At 42.2% G+C, this 16,860-nt stretch overlaps 1 protein-coding gene across 1 annotated transcript in view; it reads right to left on the bottom strand.

Moving 5' to 3' along the window:
- CUL5 (cullin 5) overlaps nt 1–13,513 on the bottom strand; it is an 86,839-nt gene extending 73,326 nt beyond the window's left edge. Inside the window, 1 exon segment of the mRNA XM_047752156.1 lies at nt 12,996–13,513. Coding sequence (XP_047608112.1) covers nt 12,996–13,019 — 24 coding nt within the window. The 5' untranslated portion in view covers nt 13,020–13,513.
- Nucleotides 13,514–16,860: the final 3,347 nt, after the last annotated feature.

Genomic DNA, 16,860 nt, shown 5'->3' with positions numbered 1-16,860 from the left:
ATTCCTGGCTTCACTCAGTGGGTGAAGGATCCAACATTGCCGCAAGCTGCAGCATCTGCATGGGTTGCAAATGTAGCTTGGATCCGGGGTTGCCGTGGCTGTGGTGCAGACCTCAGCTGCAGCTCCAATTTGACTCCTGGCCCAGCAATCTCCATATGCCACAGGAGCTGCCCTAAAAAGAAAAAAGAAAAAAAAATCTGAACCTAAATTAGCCTGCACATATGGGAAATGCTCCCTGACAAAGAAACTTAACACCAATCACAATCCTCCAACGCAGCTTTAGCTAGCTAACCTTACCTAAAAAATAGGACCTATTTACCTTATACAGAAATCCCTGACCTTCTAGGCAATCATGCTATTTTTGTGTATTGTCTCTCCTAACATTCTATAAAACTTGTTCTTGCCTAAAATCCTTCATGAAGAGTTCTCCATTGTTTGTTAGGCACTGTATTCCTCCAATCCACGGATTATTTTTCCTTGAATAAAGAACATCAAACTCATTACCAATTGTTTTAGCTTTGTGATTTGACATGTCCAAAAAATACGGCATTGCCATCAACTGAAATGGAAAAGAATGAAGATATAACAGGCATTAAGAAGGAAAGCTGAAGAATTCAGTTTCAGAGATTGTACATTTGACACATCTATCAAAACAGCCATTTGAAATGTTAGATAGCTCAATAAGCAAATCTAAAACTTAAAAGAAAGATCCGACCAGAATATTAATATTTGGAAGTCATTAGAGTACAGATGGGGTTTAAAACTTGTTGCTAGATGAGCTCACTAAGGAAGTAAGTATTAAATAGAGAAGAGAAGCCAGGACTAAGTCCTTGGGTGTCTAACACTAACGGGGTGGTAGGGGATGGGTGGCAGGGGAGAGTAAGAAATAGGAAAGGAAAAGAAAGCAACCAGAGAGGTGGCAAGAAAATTAGAAGTGCAGTATTCTGGAAACTAAGTAAACAAAGCACACCAAGAAAAAAAGAGTGAGCAACTTTAGCAAATGTTCCTGACAGATCCTGTAAGATGATGACTGAAATAGCAATATGAGCGTCACCAAGATTTTGTCAATAGCAGCTTTTGTGGGTGGTAAGGATAAAAGCCAGAATGGAGTAGAATTAAGAGAAGGGGAGGAACTGTAAAACAGCATGGACAATTAATTTTTGCTGTAAAAGGGAGCAGCAAAACAGCATGCTAACTGATACGATGAGGAGTTGAAAAAAAAATTTTTTAATATGAAAAACAGTATGTTTATAGACTGATAGGCATGTTCCAAGATACAATGTTAACAATGCAGGAGAAAAAGAAGGAAATTGTTGGAGATTTCAAAATGCCCTGGGTAAAGGGAATGGAATCTAGTGCACAGGTGGAGGGAGCGACTATACACTAAGAGGGAAGGCAAAGTACATAGTATGTGCAGATGCTGGTAGGAGGGTGGACGTTGTTCCACTCTGAGAAGTTCCTTTTGGATTGCTTAAATTCTCAGTGATGTGCAAACAAGGAAAATACCGTGGAAAATAGAGGAGGAAGTGCCAAAATTTTGAGAGGAAAGATGTGAAACAGACATCTAGGAAAGTGGAAGAGAATAAATGACCATGGAAGTATACTGCAACTTGACTCAATTATAATTTGTGGTCATGAATCTAAAGTGAAAATATCATGTGTGTCTTTTTCTCCTGCAACATTCAACCACACAGACGTTCTTTGGCATTGAAAGGTGAAGAGATGGATTCAACCAGGGTTGTGGTTTTCCCCAGTGAAACAAGAGAGGAGCAAGGAAGTCAGAAATATATTCGGAAGAGAGATTATAATGATTAAACAGAGAATATATGCTGGGTAAGGGGAAGAGAAAGGACAACAGGATGATAAAAGACAGACTACTTCTAACCAAGAGGAATAACAGGTGCTAGATCCCCCCTTCTGCCTAAACAACTAGAAAGCAAAGGGCAGCATAGGACAGTGCTTCCTGAGAAAAGAAAAGCAAATGAGATGAATGCTACTAGTGTCCATGCATACTACCTAAAGAGTTCCAGGCCTGAGCATAAGCAGAGGAAACCCACTTATTTAGCATGGTAATTTCATTAAGTTTAGGGGACAGAGCTTGGGAAGACCAAGGTGATGAAAATGTGTGGCACAGAGTATCAGAAAAAAAGAGAAGTGCACAAACAGGAAGTTCTGGAGATATGTAGAGGAGTCCCCTAAAGCCTTTGACTATTACATACTGACCTATGTGTGAGTGAGAACACTATGAGGAAATAACCACTTCAAAGGAGTAGACAGAACAATCACCAGAGTCCACGCAAGGCTAGGAACAGTTCACATTCCTACCAGCTGGAGTGGAAACACTCGTTAATACTCTAGGCTTTGGGAAGTCTTTGGAAAGGTCTGGCATCTATAATGATACCAAAGTAGCCCAATCCTCAATGTTATTCAGACTTACTCTAACAAAACTTGTAAGCAAGCTTCAGAAAGCTCAAACTGATTCCAGGAGTTCCCGTCGTGGCGCAGTGGTTAACGAATCCGACTAGGAACCATGAGGTTGCGGGTTCAGTTCCTGCCCTTGCTCAGTGGGTTAACGATCCGGCGTTGCCGTGAGCTGTGGTGTAGGTTGCAGACGTGGCTCGGATCCCACGTTGCTGTGGCTCTGGCATAGGCCTGTGGCTACAGCTCCGATTGGACCCCTTGCCTGGGGACCTCCATATGCCACGGGAGCGGCCCAAGAAATAGCTAAAAAAAAAAAAAAAAAAAAAAAAACAACTGATTCCAGGTACTTATCTGTGTCACAGCCAAATCCAAAAATATTTTTAAAAAAATTTAAAAATCCAAGCAGTAAAAACACAAAATTCACAGTGTCTAGCATCCAATCAAAGATTACCAAGCAGGGGGAGTTCCCGTCGTGCCACAGTGGTTAACGATTCTGACTAGGATGTTATTGGGAGGTGGAGCCTTTGCTCTGGAAGAATTAGCTGGAGCCCTTGGGAATGGGACTAGTCCTCTATAAAGGAGTTCCCATCATGAAGCAGAGGAAATGAATCTGACTAGGAACATGAGGTTGCAGGTTCAATCCCTGGGCTCGCTCAGTGGGCTAAGGATCCAGCATTGCCATGAGCTGCGGTGTAGACCGGGCTGTAGCTCCAATTCAACCCCTAGCGTGGGAACTTCCATATGCCGCAGGTGCAGCCCTAAAATGACAAAATACAAACAAACAAAAAAAATAGAAATGCTTCAACACACGGAAGTAAACAAAAACAGAAAACCCCAGTGGCTTGTAAAATGTTTTAAAAGTAATAGAATCATTTTTAAATTACTCACTTACTTTGTAACAAAATAATACAAACACTGACCTATTAGTTTGCCCTGAAAATGTCCAGAAATTCCTATACGACATAGAACAAAATATACCCCACCAAATTGTGGGAACGCTAGTACAATATTTTGGAGTTCCTGTTGTGGCTCAGTGGGTTAAGAACAGTGTGAGGATGCAGGTTTGATCCCTGGCCTTGCTCAGTGGGTTAAGGATCCAGCGTTGCCATAAACTGCAGCGTAGGTCGTAGATGCAGCTTGGATCTGATGTTACAGGGGCTGTGGCAAAGGCCAGTGGGCTGCAGCTCTGATTCAACCCCTAGCCTGGGAACTTCCATTAGACATCGGTGCAGCTGTAAAAAAAGAAAAAAAATTACTTTGATGTTTTATAATGATGTCAAATATTACATATTTAAAAAGAAGAATGTAGTTATTGCTGTAGGTCTTCTTGCTACATCTTCCTCATGAGGACAAAAGTACAAAAGTTGAAGGACAGGGTGTAGGCAAGACAAGAAATTACCTCCACAGAATTGATAGAATTTTTTTTTTTTTTTGTCATCTGTATTCTTTCATGCCCAGAAGACTTTTACCACGACATGAAGAGTTCAGTTGTTTCAAGATTTGTATTTGTTCCCTCTTTGTTTTTGTTTTTTGTCTTCTTAAGGCCTCACCTGCAGCACATGGAAGTTTCTAGGCTAGGGGCTGAATCAGAGCTGTAGCTGCCAGCCTATACCACAGCCACGGCAATGCTAGATCTGAGCTCTGTGACCTACACCACAGTTCACAGCAACACCAGACCCTTAAATCACTGAACAGGGCCAGGGAACAAACCCACATGCTCAGAGATACTAGTTGGGTTCATTATGACTGAGCCACAACACGACCTCCTGTATCTGTTCCCTTTTTGAACTCCCTAATTTATTGTTTATGGATTATATCCAATGATGGCATTCTAATAACTTTCAAAAGGAATCCAAATTATATATTTTAGGTCTTTTGTGCAAATTATGAGGTTAGCTATTTGAATGTGTGGTTCCCATAATGTCCATGAGCCACTAGTGCTCCCAGTTATGTGATTTAAAAACCACATTTGCAATCCCCATTAACCAAAAGAACCACAAAACTAAAGTATATATTTGAATACAAGCAATTCTCACTATGTTCCAGCCACACCACACTTTTAAAGGTGTTCCTCAAATATGCCAACCTCACCTCTGCAACTCAAGACTTGCCTAGAAAGATCATTTAGGTCTCAGTATCAATGTCACCTCAGAGAGGCCTTCCCAAATCAATGTAAGAAAAACGCCCTTCCCTTTTTCTCTTGGCAGATCCAGAGCCAAGGTCTTGAGCTGGCAGGACAGTTGCTCTGATTGGCTATGAGAATGAATTTTTTCTTCTTTTTAGGGCCACATATGGAAGTTCCCAGGCTAGAGGTCGAATTGGAGTTGCACCTGCCAGCCTACACCACAGCCACAGCATTACCAGATCCGAGCCACATTTGCAACCTTAGCTTGGAGCAACACGGGATCCTTAATCCACTGAGTGGGGTCAGGGATCAAACCTGTATCTTTGTGGATACTGGTCAGGTTTGTTTCTGCTGAGCCACAATGGGAACTCCCAAGAATGAAATTTTAATTCATACTCAACAGTGCTTTAAAAAATAAAGACCAGAAAGCTATGGGATCTAGCTGGAATGTCATCAAGTAGCAGGGAAGGAAAACTGAATAGAACATAGTTGAAAGGTATATTCAGGGGGAAAAAATTATTTTCTGTTGTAAATAAAATATTGGTGCCATCCTCTGAGCACTCTTGATTATATCGTTTTCACCAAAGACCTCATTATTATAAAACCTACCCCATGTGTTACTTGTTTCTTTGGCATAGTATTTACACATTAGAACATAAGCTCTAGGGAGTTCCTGCTGTGGCACAATGGATTAGGGTCTAGTGTTGCTGTAGCTGTGGCACAGGTCACAGTTGCGGCTAGGATTCAATCCCTGGCCCAGGAACATCTATAGGCTGTGGATGTGGCCATGAAGAAACAAAACAAAACAAAAAAGAACATAAGCTCTAAAGACCTTGTCTGTCATATTCACTACTGTATCATATCACTTAGAATCCAGCACAGAGTGGATAACTCAAGTATTTGTGAAGTGAACAAGCCCAGTTATAGAGATCAAACACCCTTGTATGCCATGTATTATGACCAACGTTTTAACCTGAGTTGTAACTTGTTTATTTGCTTACAGAGCCTGTGAGGCACCAATTTACTCTATCTACTATACCAAGGCAAGAGCCAGATGACTTTCTGTGACACAATTGGTACACAAGGACCCTACCAAAATACCTAATAAGAAGCACTTGTTGCTGTCTCTCTTCTCCACTCTTCTCTGTCCACCAGACAGATGTCTAGTGTCAGTGTTCTCTTGAAATCCTAGTGTAGTTTAAAATTCCTCTATTCTAATCCATTGTAAGTAAGTGAACTTTCAAAATTTATCTGAAATTATCACTTCCTCTTAGTGGTTTTAATTAACATACATCATCTCCAGATTATGGTAACTGTTCACTCATTTGTTTTCACAGAACATGAAAGATTTTCATATTTACACTTATCACAGTTTTATACTAAGTGATTTAGCCCACTATTCCCACTCTCACCCTTGCCCATGGCCAACATACATACCCTGAACTGGTTTTCTCCTGTGGCTGTGAGTGTCAAATATAACCATGACTCTAGACTATACTGGAGGGAGGGCAGTGATCCTGAAGGTCACATTCCCTTTAAATGCCCATTCAAAAGGGCAATTTCCATCAACCCAATGAAAACTGACATTTAAGTTCTAAATAAGGCTCATGCTTACGTTTAAAGAGACATTAAAAAGAATTATCGGAGTTCCCGTCGTGGCGCAGTGGTTAACGAATCCGACTAGGAACCATGAGGTTGCGGGTTCGATCCCTGCCCTTGCTCAGTGGGTTAACGATCCGGCGTTGCCCTGAGCTGTGGTGTAGGTTGCAGACGCGGCTCGGATCCCGCGTTGCTGTGGCTCTGGCATAGGCCGGTGGCTACAGCTCCGACTCGACCCCTAGCCTGGGAACCTCCATATGCCGCGGGAGCGGCCCAAGAAATAGCAACAACAACAACAACAAAAAGACAAAAAAAAAAAAAAGAATTATTATCCAGATGTGTAATTTAACCCCATTTACTGACAACATTCAAGTCTTGATATCACACCCATATTCCTTGCCAAGCATGTTCGTGACTCAATGCCTTTGCACTGGCTGTTCTGGTTCCGTCTACCTGGATCTTTTCTCTTAAATACATACATGGCTTTCTCCCTTGCTTCATTCAGGTCTACCTTCAAATGTCATCTCCTTAGAGGCCTTTCCTGATCAGCTGATTAAAAATAACAACTGTTACTCTCCACCCTTTATCCTGGTTGTTTTTCTTCATGCCATTTATTACTACTTGACCTATAGTATATACACTTATATGTTTATTGTCTTTCTTCCCCACAAAATATAAGTTACATAATGGCAGGATTTTGTCTGCCTAGATCACCATTATCTAGTTGGAATCAGAAAGTGTTATATACTTGTTGATTTAGTCAATTTATTTTTTCCACATATATAATGACTCCAGCTATGACTTCAATGAACATAGTGTCACTAGCACAAATGCCCCACACCCATGGCCACTCCACAAATCAGATTTTGAATACATGCAGAAGTAATAATGAGTAACAGGTTTTATGTACAATAGCCAAAAATTAGATTTGAAGGCTTGACAATGTCTCTGCTCACATATTTTTCAAATTCCCCATTATCTATGGAACTTTATTCCAAACTCCCTTGTTTAGCATTGAAGACCTTTCACAATCTGACGACTTTTCTTTGTCCTCTTATCTCCTACTGTTCCCTGTATTCTGGGCTGCTATGTTGTAAGGAGCACTTACATATAGAACATAATACAGCATATGGTCCAACTTATACTGCAACCATAGTGATCTAGTCTCCATTTTCACCAACTGTTCTCCTAATCATCATCTATAAAAAATTTACCCATTCTTCAAAATCCAGCTCCAATGCTTTCTCCATAAAATTTTCATTGATCATCCCACCAGAAATGATCTCCTCTGTCTCTGAGGGACCAAACAAACAATGATAGCACTCCTAAAGTTCTTGCCTTAGGACAAATCATTGCTACTTTTTAATCTCCTTCCGTATAGGTAAACTCCCAAAGAGCATGAGCATTGTTTTACATATCTTTGTATCCTTCATGGTGCCTTACACATGTGTCTAATAAAGTATTTTAGTAATGAATAGGAGTTCCCTGGTGGGCTCAGCAGGTTAAGAATCCAGTGTTGTCACTGCTGTGGCTGGGGTCAGTGCTGTGGTGCAGGTTTGATCCCTGGCCCAGGAACTCTGCATGCCACGAGTGCAGCAAATAAATAAATAAATTCTGCACATACTTTGAGCCATTCTTTATTATTTCCATTTTCTTTCTTCTCAAAGTATAAAAAAGTTTCAACTGAAAAGAGTAGTATGCTTCATATTCAGTTGAAAGCTTAGATTGCCTAGTGGGTTGGTTTTACACCTCTACTCCTTTCTTTCTCCCTCTCTAGACCTAATTAGAAAGGAATAAAGCCAGAAACTCCCCCTTTAAACCACTGACACTCATTTACTGAGCATCTACAATACATAAATACTGCACTGGATTTCTCTTCCAATTAATTATCACTCATTTATGGAGCATCTACCATGGGTAATCACTGAATTAAGTGGTTAAAGCACCAACAGACTATGAAGTCCCTAAACTCATGGTGCTTACAACCCAGAAAGGGAATTAGAGATGTAAACAGATCCTGTACGTAATACATAAGGCATAATGTACGTGCTAAAAGAGACTGATGCAGTGCTATGGCTGTGAAGAGTAGGCAACAATTAATTCCAAATGAGAGCACTGAAGAGAAAGGAGGTATCTGGGCTGGGTCTTGAGACTAAATAGGATTTTAACAGGCTAATATGAGGGGGAAGGTCATTCCTGACAGAAGAAATAATAAACATAAAAAGTCTTAACTTTGGCATGTCAGTGAACCAAGAAGTAACCAGCCAGGTATAGGGAGGTGTGGGTGTGTGAGAGAGAGAGGGAGAGAGGGATAAAGAGAGAGAATGTTATAAGGGAGAAGACCCAACTTGGATAGGTCTCAAAGAATTTCAACTATCAAAGCTATCTGAGCAGGAAAGTGATATCGTCAGCACTGTGTTTTGGTCTAGGGCTCAGATCAGAGTTAAGAGATTAAAAATAGTGAAAGTATGGCAGTTAAGACTCTCCCAGAAAAAGAAAAAATAAGTACAGAGATAGAAAAAGGATTAAGATTAAATCCTGAGAAATAATTATATTATGGAGGAGAGAAGGGAGGTCAGTGAAAAACACAAGTGATTTGACATAGGAAACCAAGCAGAGAAGGGCATAAAACCAAAAGGGAAGCAGAGGCAATCAATCAACTATATCAGGAGAGAGAATGGATGTATCAGTGGAGAATCTCCTTTGGCAATCAGAAGGCTCCTACTGCTCTTGAGACTGACAGTTTCGATATAATTAGGTGAGGGTACAGGGAGAGCCAAGTCATAGCAAGATAAGGAAAAAGGTGAAGAACTATAAGGACAGCGAGTGGTGGCTGCTTTTCTAATAACTGTGATAGTGAACAGAAAGAGAGAAAAGGCTAAAGGCTTGAGGCCAAGCAGACTACAGGTTAAATTTATATGAACCTTTTATCCTCATAGAAGTGAGAATAAAGGAAACCGAAACAAAATAACAGGGGACATGCCTAAATTGTGGGGGGGAGAGAAGGCTGAACAAGAACAAGTGGAAGGAGGTAATGTAGCAGGTACCTTGGAAAAGAGAATGCAGGAGAAACTAGAAAAAGTATTGACCACGGAAGTCGAGGGCATTCAAATAGCTGGATAAAGTAATGTGCTAAAAATTAAACAGGGTTAGGCTTAACAAAATAAGATTTAAACAACTGCCATTTGGAAAATGATACTCAATTGGAAATTAAGAAAATGAGCACTGAAGGCCTAAATGGTAACAGTAAAAGTAAAGGAACAAACAGAATTATATGTTAATACAACAAAGTATAATATTGAATGGTGTTTGGAGATATAAATCCCCCAAGTAACTGATAATTGTATATGTCAAACATACAACACAAATTTTGTACATTCAAAATATTTCCAAAATCCAGCAATCGTCTACAATTATTATTGTAACAAATTCCAATATAAAAACTATGTGGGGAATTTCCATTGTGGCTTGGTGGTAATGAACCCGACTAGTATCCATGAGGATGCAGGTTCAATCCTTGGCCTCGCTCAGTGAGTTAAGATCCATTGCTGCAGTGAGTTTCTGTGTAGGTCACAGATGGGTTCGGATCTGGCGTTGCTGTGGATGTGGCATAGGCATGCGGGTACAGCTCTGCTTCAACCTAGCCTAGGAACCTCCATATGCCACAATGCAGCTCCGCCCCCCCACAAAACAGAATAAAAAGAAAAAAAACACTACTATGGGGGGGGAGGTCCTGTGGCACAGATTGGACCCCTGGCCTGGGAACTGCCACATGCTACAGGCAAGGCCAAAAAAAAAAAAAAGTAGATGGTTTTTATTGCATTGGGTTCTGAAATGTAAGTTTCATATCACAGTTTTTAATTTGTTATCTTAAATAACATATTAGCTATCCCTATGAACTCTTCATCCACAAATTCAACAAACTTAACTACAACCAAGTTACCAGTAAATAGGAAGAGGGCATATTTTTTCAGCAAGACACTAAAGGCCTCCACTAAGGGTTGATGATGATTTATTACTCATCATTCTTCAAGTACAGTTGTTTAACTGATAATCCAATTCTAAATGCTTTATCATCTAGCCCATATTTCTCCATTTTGACCATAAGACATGATAATTCTATCAAAAAAGCTCTGATGAAATCTAATTGCACAACTCTAAGGCATCTGTCTAATGAACCAGTCTATTAATCCTGTCAAAAAAGCAAATGAGTCTAATCTGGTCACTGCCCAGCCAGCTTTGTTTCTACTCAAGGTACCACCAGACTTGAATTTAAATGATCCTGTGAATTCTGTTAAGGGTCTCACTGCATTTCTCCAAGAAGACAAACATCCCACGTTTTCATTAACTATTTCTAAATGTATAAATACAAGGCAGTTCGCCAACCCTCCCACCCCTCCAATAAAGAGTGAAAAAATAAAAAAATAAAAAGGGTTTTCTGGCCAACTTGATTATGTAAACTTTTGGTGATAAAAATCAACTGTCCACTTATAACATCCATTTTTATTTTATTACATTAGTTAAATATGTTTAAAATCACATACTATGTAAAAGAACATTTAGGAGTTCCCATCGTGGCTCAGTGGTTAATGAATCTGAACAGGAACCATGAGGTTGCAGGTTTGATCTCTGGCCTTGTTCAGTGGGTTAAGGATCCGAAATTGCCATGAGCTGTGGTGTAGGTCACAGACATGGCTCGGATCCCGAGTTGCTGTGGCTCTGGTGTAGGCCGGTGGCTACAGCTCCGATTCAACCCCTAGCCTGGGAACCTCCATATGCCGTGAGAGTGGCCCAAGAAATGGCAAAAAGACAAAAAAATAAAAAATAAAAAATAAAAAAAATAAGAACATTTAGAAATTCTTTTTCCCTCTTTTCAACATTTCATTAATTTTTTGAAATTTTGTCAAGTGTATCGTTGACATCTCTTCATGTTCACTAGAGTAACGTTTACCAATTTTGTCAAAGCATTATCACTTTCCTTTTTTGATAAAAGTTGTTTGAGTTACAGAATTTTTTTATTTTTTTATGAGCTTTTTTAACCTAACTCCTAAGTGCCTATTTCTATACATTCAGGCAATTTTTTCATCTATAAGTGTGTGCTGTAGAAGTAGATTCATAATCTCTACAAGGTAACCACTTAATAGTAATGAATGAAGTAGCTTCAGACTTACATCTCCTCCAAATAATCCTTTTTAAGGCTTTGTATGGAGTAGAACAGAATAAAGTGACTTGCTCTTTTCTGAGAGGTAAATCTGGGGGGGGAAGACCTTGTTTTACAGCAACAAATCAAAAATTCACAAAGAGGAGTTCTCCTGTGGTGCAGCAGGTTAAGCATTGTCAGTGAAGCAGCATGGGTGGCTGCTGTGGTGTGGGTTTGATTCCTGGCCCGGGAACTTCCACAGGACATGGCCAAAATCACAAAGAATGAGGTATCGAATTACTTCTTGAACACATTTCAATTAACAATGCAATTGTTTCTATGCATTAACAAGAGTCTTCAGAACTTAAACAAGTTTTCTTTCAGAATTAATATATTAGAACTTTGCTGTACTCTCATAAAAGGGTAGAGTAGAATAGGTTACTCAATTCCCATGAACTTGTTTTCCTAGAGAAACAGCAGAAATAGTAACTCCAGTAATTTATGTGTATTGTGTACTAATTAAATGCTAGACATTGTTTTAAGATTTTTACATTATTAACTCAATTTTCACAATGCTTCTATTGAAGTGAGCTATTGACAATTCCATTGTATTGATGAAAAAACTCCCGCACAGAGAGGTTTAGAAACTTCCCCAAAGTCATATAGCTTCTAAGTGGCAGAAATTCAGTCTAGTTCTAGGTCCTCCCCTTTTAAAAGAAGATACATTGCCTCTTAAATCAGTAAGTTAGGTCTACATTTTATAAGACAGTCCCATCTATTAGACAGTTAATATTAGTAGTCTAAAGAGAACATGAGTGGTTACAGTAATTTTATATCTGCCACTCTATTATTTTGTTATCCATCCACAGTCTGAAGGCATGATAGGTTTGACGGAGGAGTTCATCCTTTGCACTGTGTTCCCTAAGTTCATCACTACCCCCAATTCAGTCAATACTTTTAAAGCAAAAGGTTCCTACTACAAACACCGCATAGAAGAAACTAGTGTTATGCCTTCTTCCTTCTCCTCCAAACTTTGTAAATGATGGTAGATCTGCCCCTCTGGGCCTAGATCTCCCTCGCTATCCCAAATATAGAAAACTAACTTTAACCGTTTTCTTTCATAAGGCAAGTTTCCCAAGCCCTAAAACGATGGTAGTGCTTCCTCAGCAGTACTGGGGTTGAGGAATAGAGTCCTAAAATATGAACTCGAGAAAGGGAGAAAGGGAGGGAAGGTGCGGCGTGCAGGAAAGGGAGGGAGCGGGGCGGCGGGCACTGCCCTGGGTCTTGGAATTTCGTGCAGACAGGAGAACAGAAATTGAGGAGGTGGGGGTCGAGGCATTAAAACCAGTTCGGCCACATTTTCCTGGATCTTCCTTTTATGCGTCCTGGACTCTCGCTTCAGAAGAACCGAGACCCTGGGAACGCCACCTGGCCGAGCCGTCCGGGCACAGCACTGTCCTCCGTGGTCCCGAAGGCACGGCCCCCAGCCCGCCGCCGCCTCACAGCCGCCGACCCGCGGGCGGACGACCGGCCTCCCGACCCCAAGGCCGAAGACCTAAGTCTGGCTCTCGGCGGCAGCCTCCCGACATCCCTTCCCGCAGACAACTCCTGAACATTCGCACACTCCGCCGCGGAACCTAAGCCAAGCCCTTCCCTCAGAGCTGAACCAGCAGCTCCGGAGTAAAAACCAAGCCGGACGGAGAGTCTTACCTTTAACAGATTAGACGTCGCCATGTTCCTTCAACTTGGACTCTCGCGAGACGGCGCGAGACTTGGCGGCGCTCCGGGTCAGGCCGCGACTGCAGGCCGGGCTCCCACCTGGGCCAGCGGCCCGCGAGGGGGTGGGTGCCAGGCGGCGTGCCGACCGCGCCGACCTCCCCTCAGGCAGCTGGAGCTTCCTCCCGCTTTCCCCTACATGGTCACCGGAGCTTCCCCGCACGAAAGAGCGCATGCAAACGCCCCGGGAGCCGCAAACGGCGAAGGGTGAGACGGTAACCGGAGCCGACCTGAATTGGAAAAGGAAGCATCGACCCCACAAGCCTACCCCCTCCTTCGGATTAGCCTTTGTGGTTGCACCGCAGAGGCCCCCGGCAACGAATTTAGCTCGGCTTAGGCCCAGCAGCTCAGGGTCGGTGGCCGCATCACTTGACGCGGCGGGCGGGGGCGCGCTCGGGAGCGAGCTGTGGAGCCTGGACGCCTCGGTGGGCAGAGAGGCTGCGGGGAGGGCGCGCGCGCCCCCTGCTGGCGGGACTGAACGTCTTCCCTCCTTTCCGGCCTCCGGGGTTCCGGGGAAGAGCCAATGAAACGCTTATAATGGGTGTCTCCAGTAGAACTGGCACCCAGTAAATATGTATTTGCGTGAGTGAACGAATACACACACGTATTAACTATTAATATTTCTACTCAAGAGTGCCTGGCACCGAAATACTCGATAAGAGTTTGTTCAGGTAATGCATATCAACCTTGGATTACCTGAAGACACATTATCCTAAAAGATATTAAACCATAAGCTCATAAGCTTTATCCCTTCAAACCTCAAACTACTGGCCAAAGAAAAAGAATATCATTTACATGTGGAACCTAGAATATCTATCTATCTATATTTTTTTTGGAGGGGGGCTATTTTAGGGCCACACTCAGGGCATATGAGGGTTCCCAGGCTAGGGGTGGAATCAGAGCTACAGCTGCCAGCCTATGCCACAGCCACAGCATTGCCAGATCTGAGTCTAATTTATGACCTACATCACAGTTCACAGCAAAGCCAGATCCTTAATACACTGAGCCAGGCCAGGGATAGAACCCGCATCCTAGTTGGTTCATTAACTGCTGAGCCAGAGGGAACTCCTAGAATATTTTATTATACATGTTTCCAAGCAGTATTCATTCATACATTCATAATACATTAGAACTAAATAAGAGCTATAGAGTAAAATAAAGCAGGGAAGGGGGGTGAAGCTTGGAATTTATTTTATTTTATTTTTGTCTTTTTAGGGCCACACCCAGTGGCATGTGGAAGTTCCCAGGCTAGGGATCAAATTGAAGCTGTAGCTACCGGCCCACACCACTGCCACAGCAATGCTGGATCCCAGCTTTGTCTGCGACCTGCATCACAGCTTATGGCAATGCCAGATCCTTAACCCACTGAGCAAGGCCAGGGATCGAACCCTCATCATGGATACTAGTGGGATTCATTACCACTGAGCCATGATGAGGACTCCCTGAAGCTTGCAATTTAAATAGAGGGATCTAAGTAGGGCTCACAGAGAAGATCGCATTTGAGCAAAGTACTGAAAGAGAGAGGGAGCAGGCCAGGACATATGTGGGAGGAGAGCATTCCAGACAGGGATGCACAGGGGCAAGTTGCCCAGAGTGTCAGAGGAACAGTAAGAAAGTTGGTGTATTCAGAGCAGAGAGATTAAGGGGTGCATAAGGCCTTATAGGGCCTTGTACACCACTGGGAAGACTGACTTTTATTCTAAGATGTGCGACCGTTGCCAGCTTTCGAACAGGGGAGTGGCATGAGCAGACTCCCATTTCAACATGATCATTTGACTGCTGTGTAGTGAATACAAGGAGAAGAGTAATTTAGAAAATGCTTGGAGTTCCCGTCTGGGCGCAGTGCTTAACGAATCCGACTAGGAACCTTGAGGTTGCACGTTCGGTCCCTGCCCTTGCTCAGTGGGTTAATGATCCGGCGTTGCGGTGAGCTGTGGTGTAGGTTGCAGACGCGGCTCGGATCCCGCGTTGTTGTGGCTTTGGCGTAAGCCGGTGGCTACAGCTCCGATTCGACCCCTAGCCTGGGAACCTCCATATGCCGTGGGAGTGGCCCAAGAAATAGCAGACAAAAAAGAAAGAAAGAAAGAAAGAAAATGCTTGTATGAGCTCATGAAATCAATCACGCCACCTAGGTGCCCCACACTTTACAATGGTTTATTAGAGTAATCTAAGCATGATTAAACAATGAATACACAGTAGAACAAGGATTCAGAGCTACTAGGCCTATAATGTCCTGCCAGAATGTCAACATAGGGATGACTCTTAGAGGTCAGTAGGTTCTGGGTTTGAAAACTGGTTCAATTCCAAAAACTGGGCAAGGGTCATGACTCTTTATTGGGGTGACTGCCCTGAACCACCTGATCATTCATCCTTGCTTCCTTTTGATGGCATCGACTGAGTATACCAGTTTGGCTGTCCATGTATTTTACAACAGGGACACTGTATTTGTCAGGGTTCTCCAGAGATACAGAACCAATTCAGTATGTTTTATATATAATTTATTGTGAGGAATTGGCTCATGTGATTATGGAACTTGACAAGTGCAGAATCTGCAAGGTGGGCTGGCAAGGCTGGAGATCCAGGAAAGCCGATATTCCAGCTCAAGTACAAAAGCCATCTGCTGTATAGAACCAGGAAGAGTCTATGTTGTAGACAAAATCCAAAGGCATTCTGCAGGAGAATTCTTTCTTGCTCAAAGAATGCTGGTCTCTTTGTCTTATTCAGGCCTTCAACTGATTGGATGAGTCCTGCTCACGTTATGGAGGACAATCTGCTTTACTCAACACCACTGATTTAAAATCTAACTTCATCCAAAAATTACCCTCACAGGAACTTCGAATAACATTTGATCAAATATATGGACACTCTGGCTCAGCCAACTTGATTCACAAAATTAACTGTCATAAGCATTATGCTCTGTTAACCATCTCTAGAACTCTCTGCAGATAAGGCACACCTACCTTGATGAACATTCTGATAGTTGTGTCCACATGGTTTCATGCCTAGATTAATCATTGTAAAGTGTGGGTAATTATGATGTGGGAAATGGGGAATACCTACATGTTTCAAGGACCATTGGACACAGGGTCCAAGTTGACACTGATATTCAGAATCTGAAGGGTCCCCATGGTTCCACTGTTAGAATGGGGGCATTTAGGGACCAGGTAATAAGCTGATTAGGTCCAGCTTACGGTGCGTTCCCTGCATCTACAGACTCACCCAGTGATCATTTCCCCAGTCCTCAAATCATTTCACCTGGTTGTTGGCACAGAACCATTTGGGTCATTAGTCTATAGGGTAAAAGCCAGCATTAAGGGGGAGGCCAATCAGTGGTCTCTGAAACACCCATCTGCCTGGTGAGATGATAAATACTACATGCTAAGGGAGATGGTAGAAATTAGGGCTATTTTTAAAGAATTTAGGACTCAGGGATGTTAATCCTCATCACAACTCCATGTAGTTGATCAGTCTTGCCTCTGAAAACACCAGACAGACTTTGGAGAATGACAGCAGACAGTCAAACACAACCAACTGCAGTGCCAATATTACCAGTTGTAGTAGTACCAGTCCCAGATATCTTTGCTAGAATAGATTGACATGGTCCTAGGTACATGGCAGATGATCTTTGATGTTGTGAATACATTCTTACCAATCTATCAAAAAGGAAGATCAGAAACGGCTTGTATTCACATGGAATGGATAAACAGTAAAATTTATAATTTTTCCCCAAGGCTTTGTTAACTCTAGTGTCCTTTCTCATATTATAGTCCAAAGTGATCTTGACTGTCTTAACATTCTG

The sequence above is a fragment of the Phacochoerus africanus genome, chromosome 11 (genome assembly GCF_016906955.1).
Source record: "Phacochoerus africanus isolate WHEZ1 chromosome 11, ROS_Pafr_v1, whole genome shotgun sequence".
NCBI lineage: Eukaryota > Metazoa > Chordata > Mammalia > Artiodactyla > Suidae > Phacochoerus > Phacochoerus africanus.
Note: the sequence above shows the minus strand (reverse complement) of the source record. Positions and strands in the feature narration are given on the sequence as shown.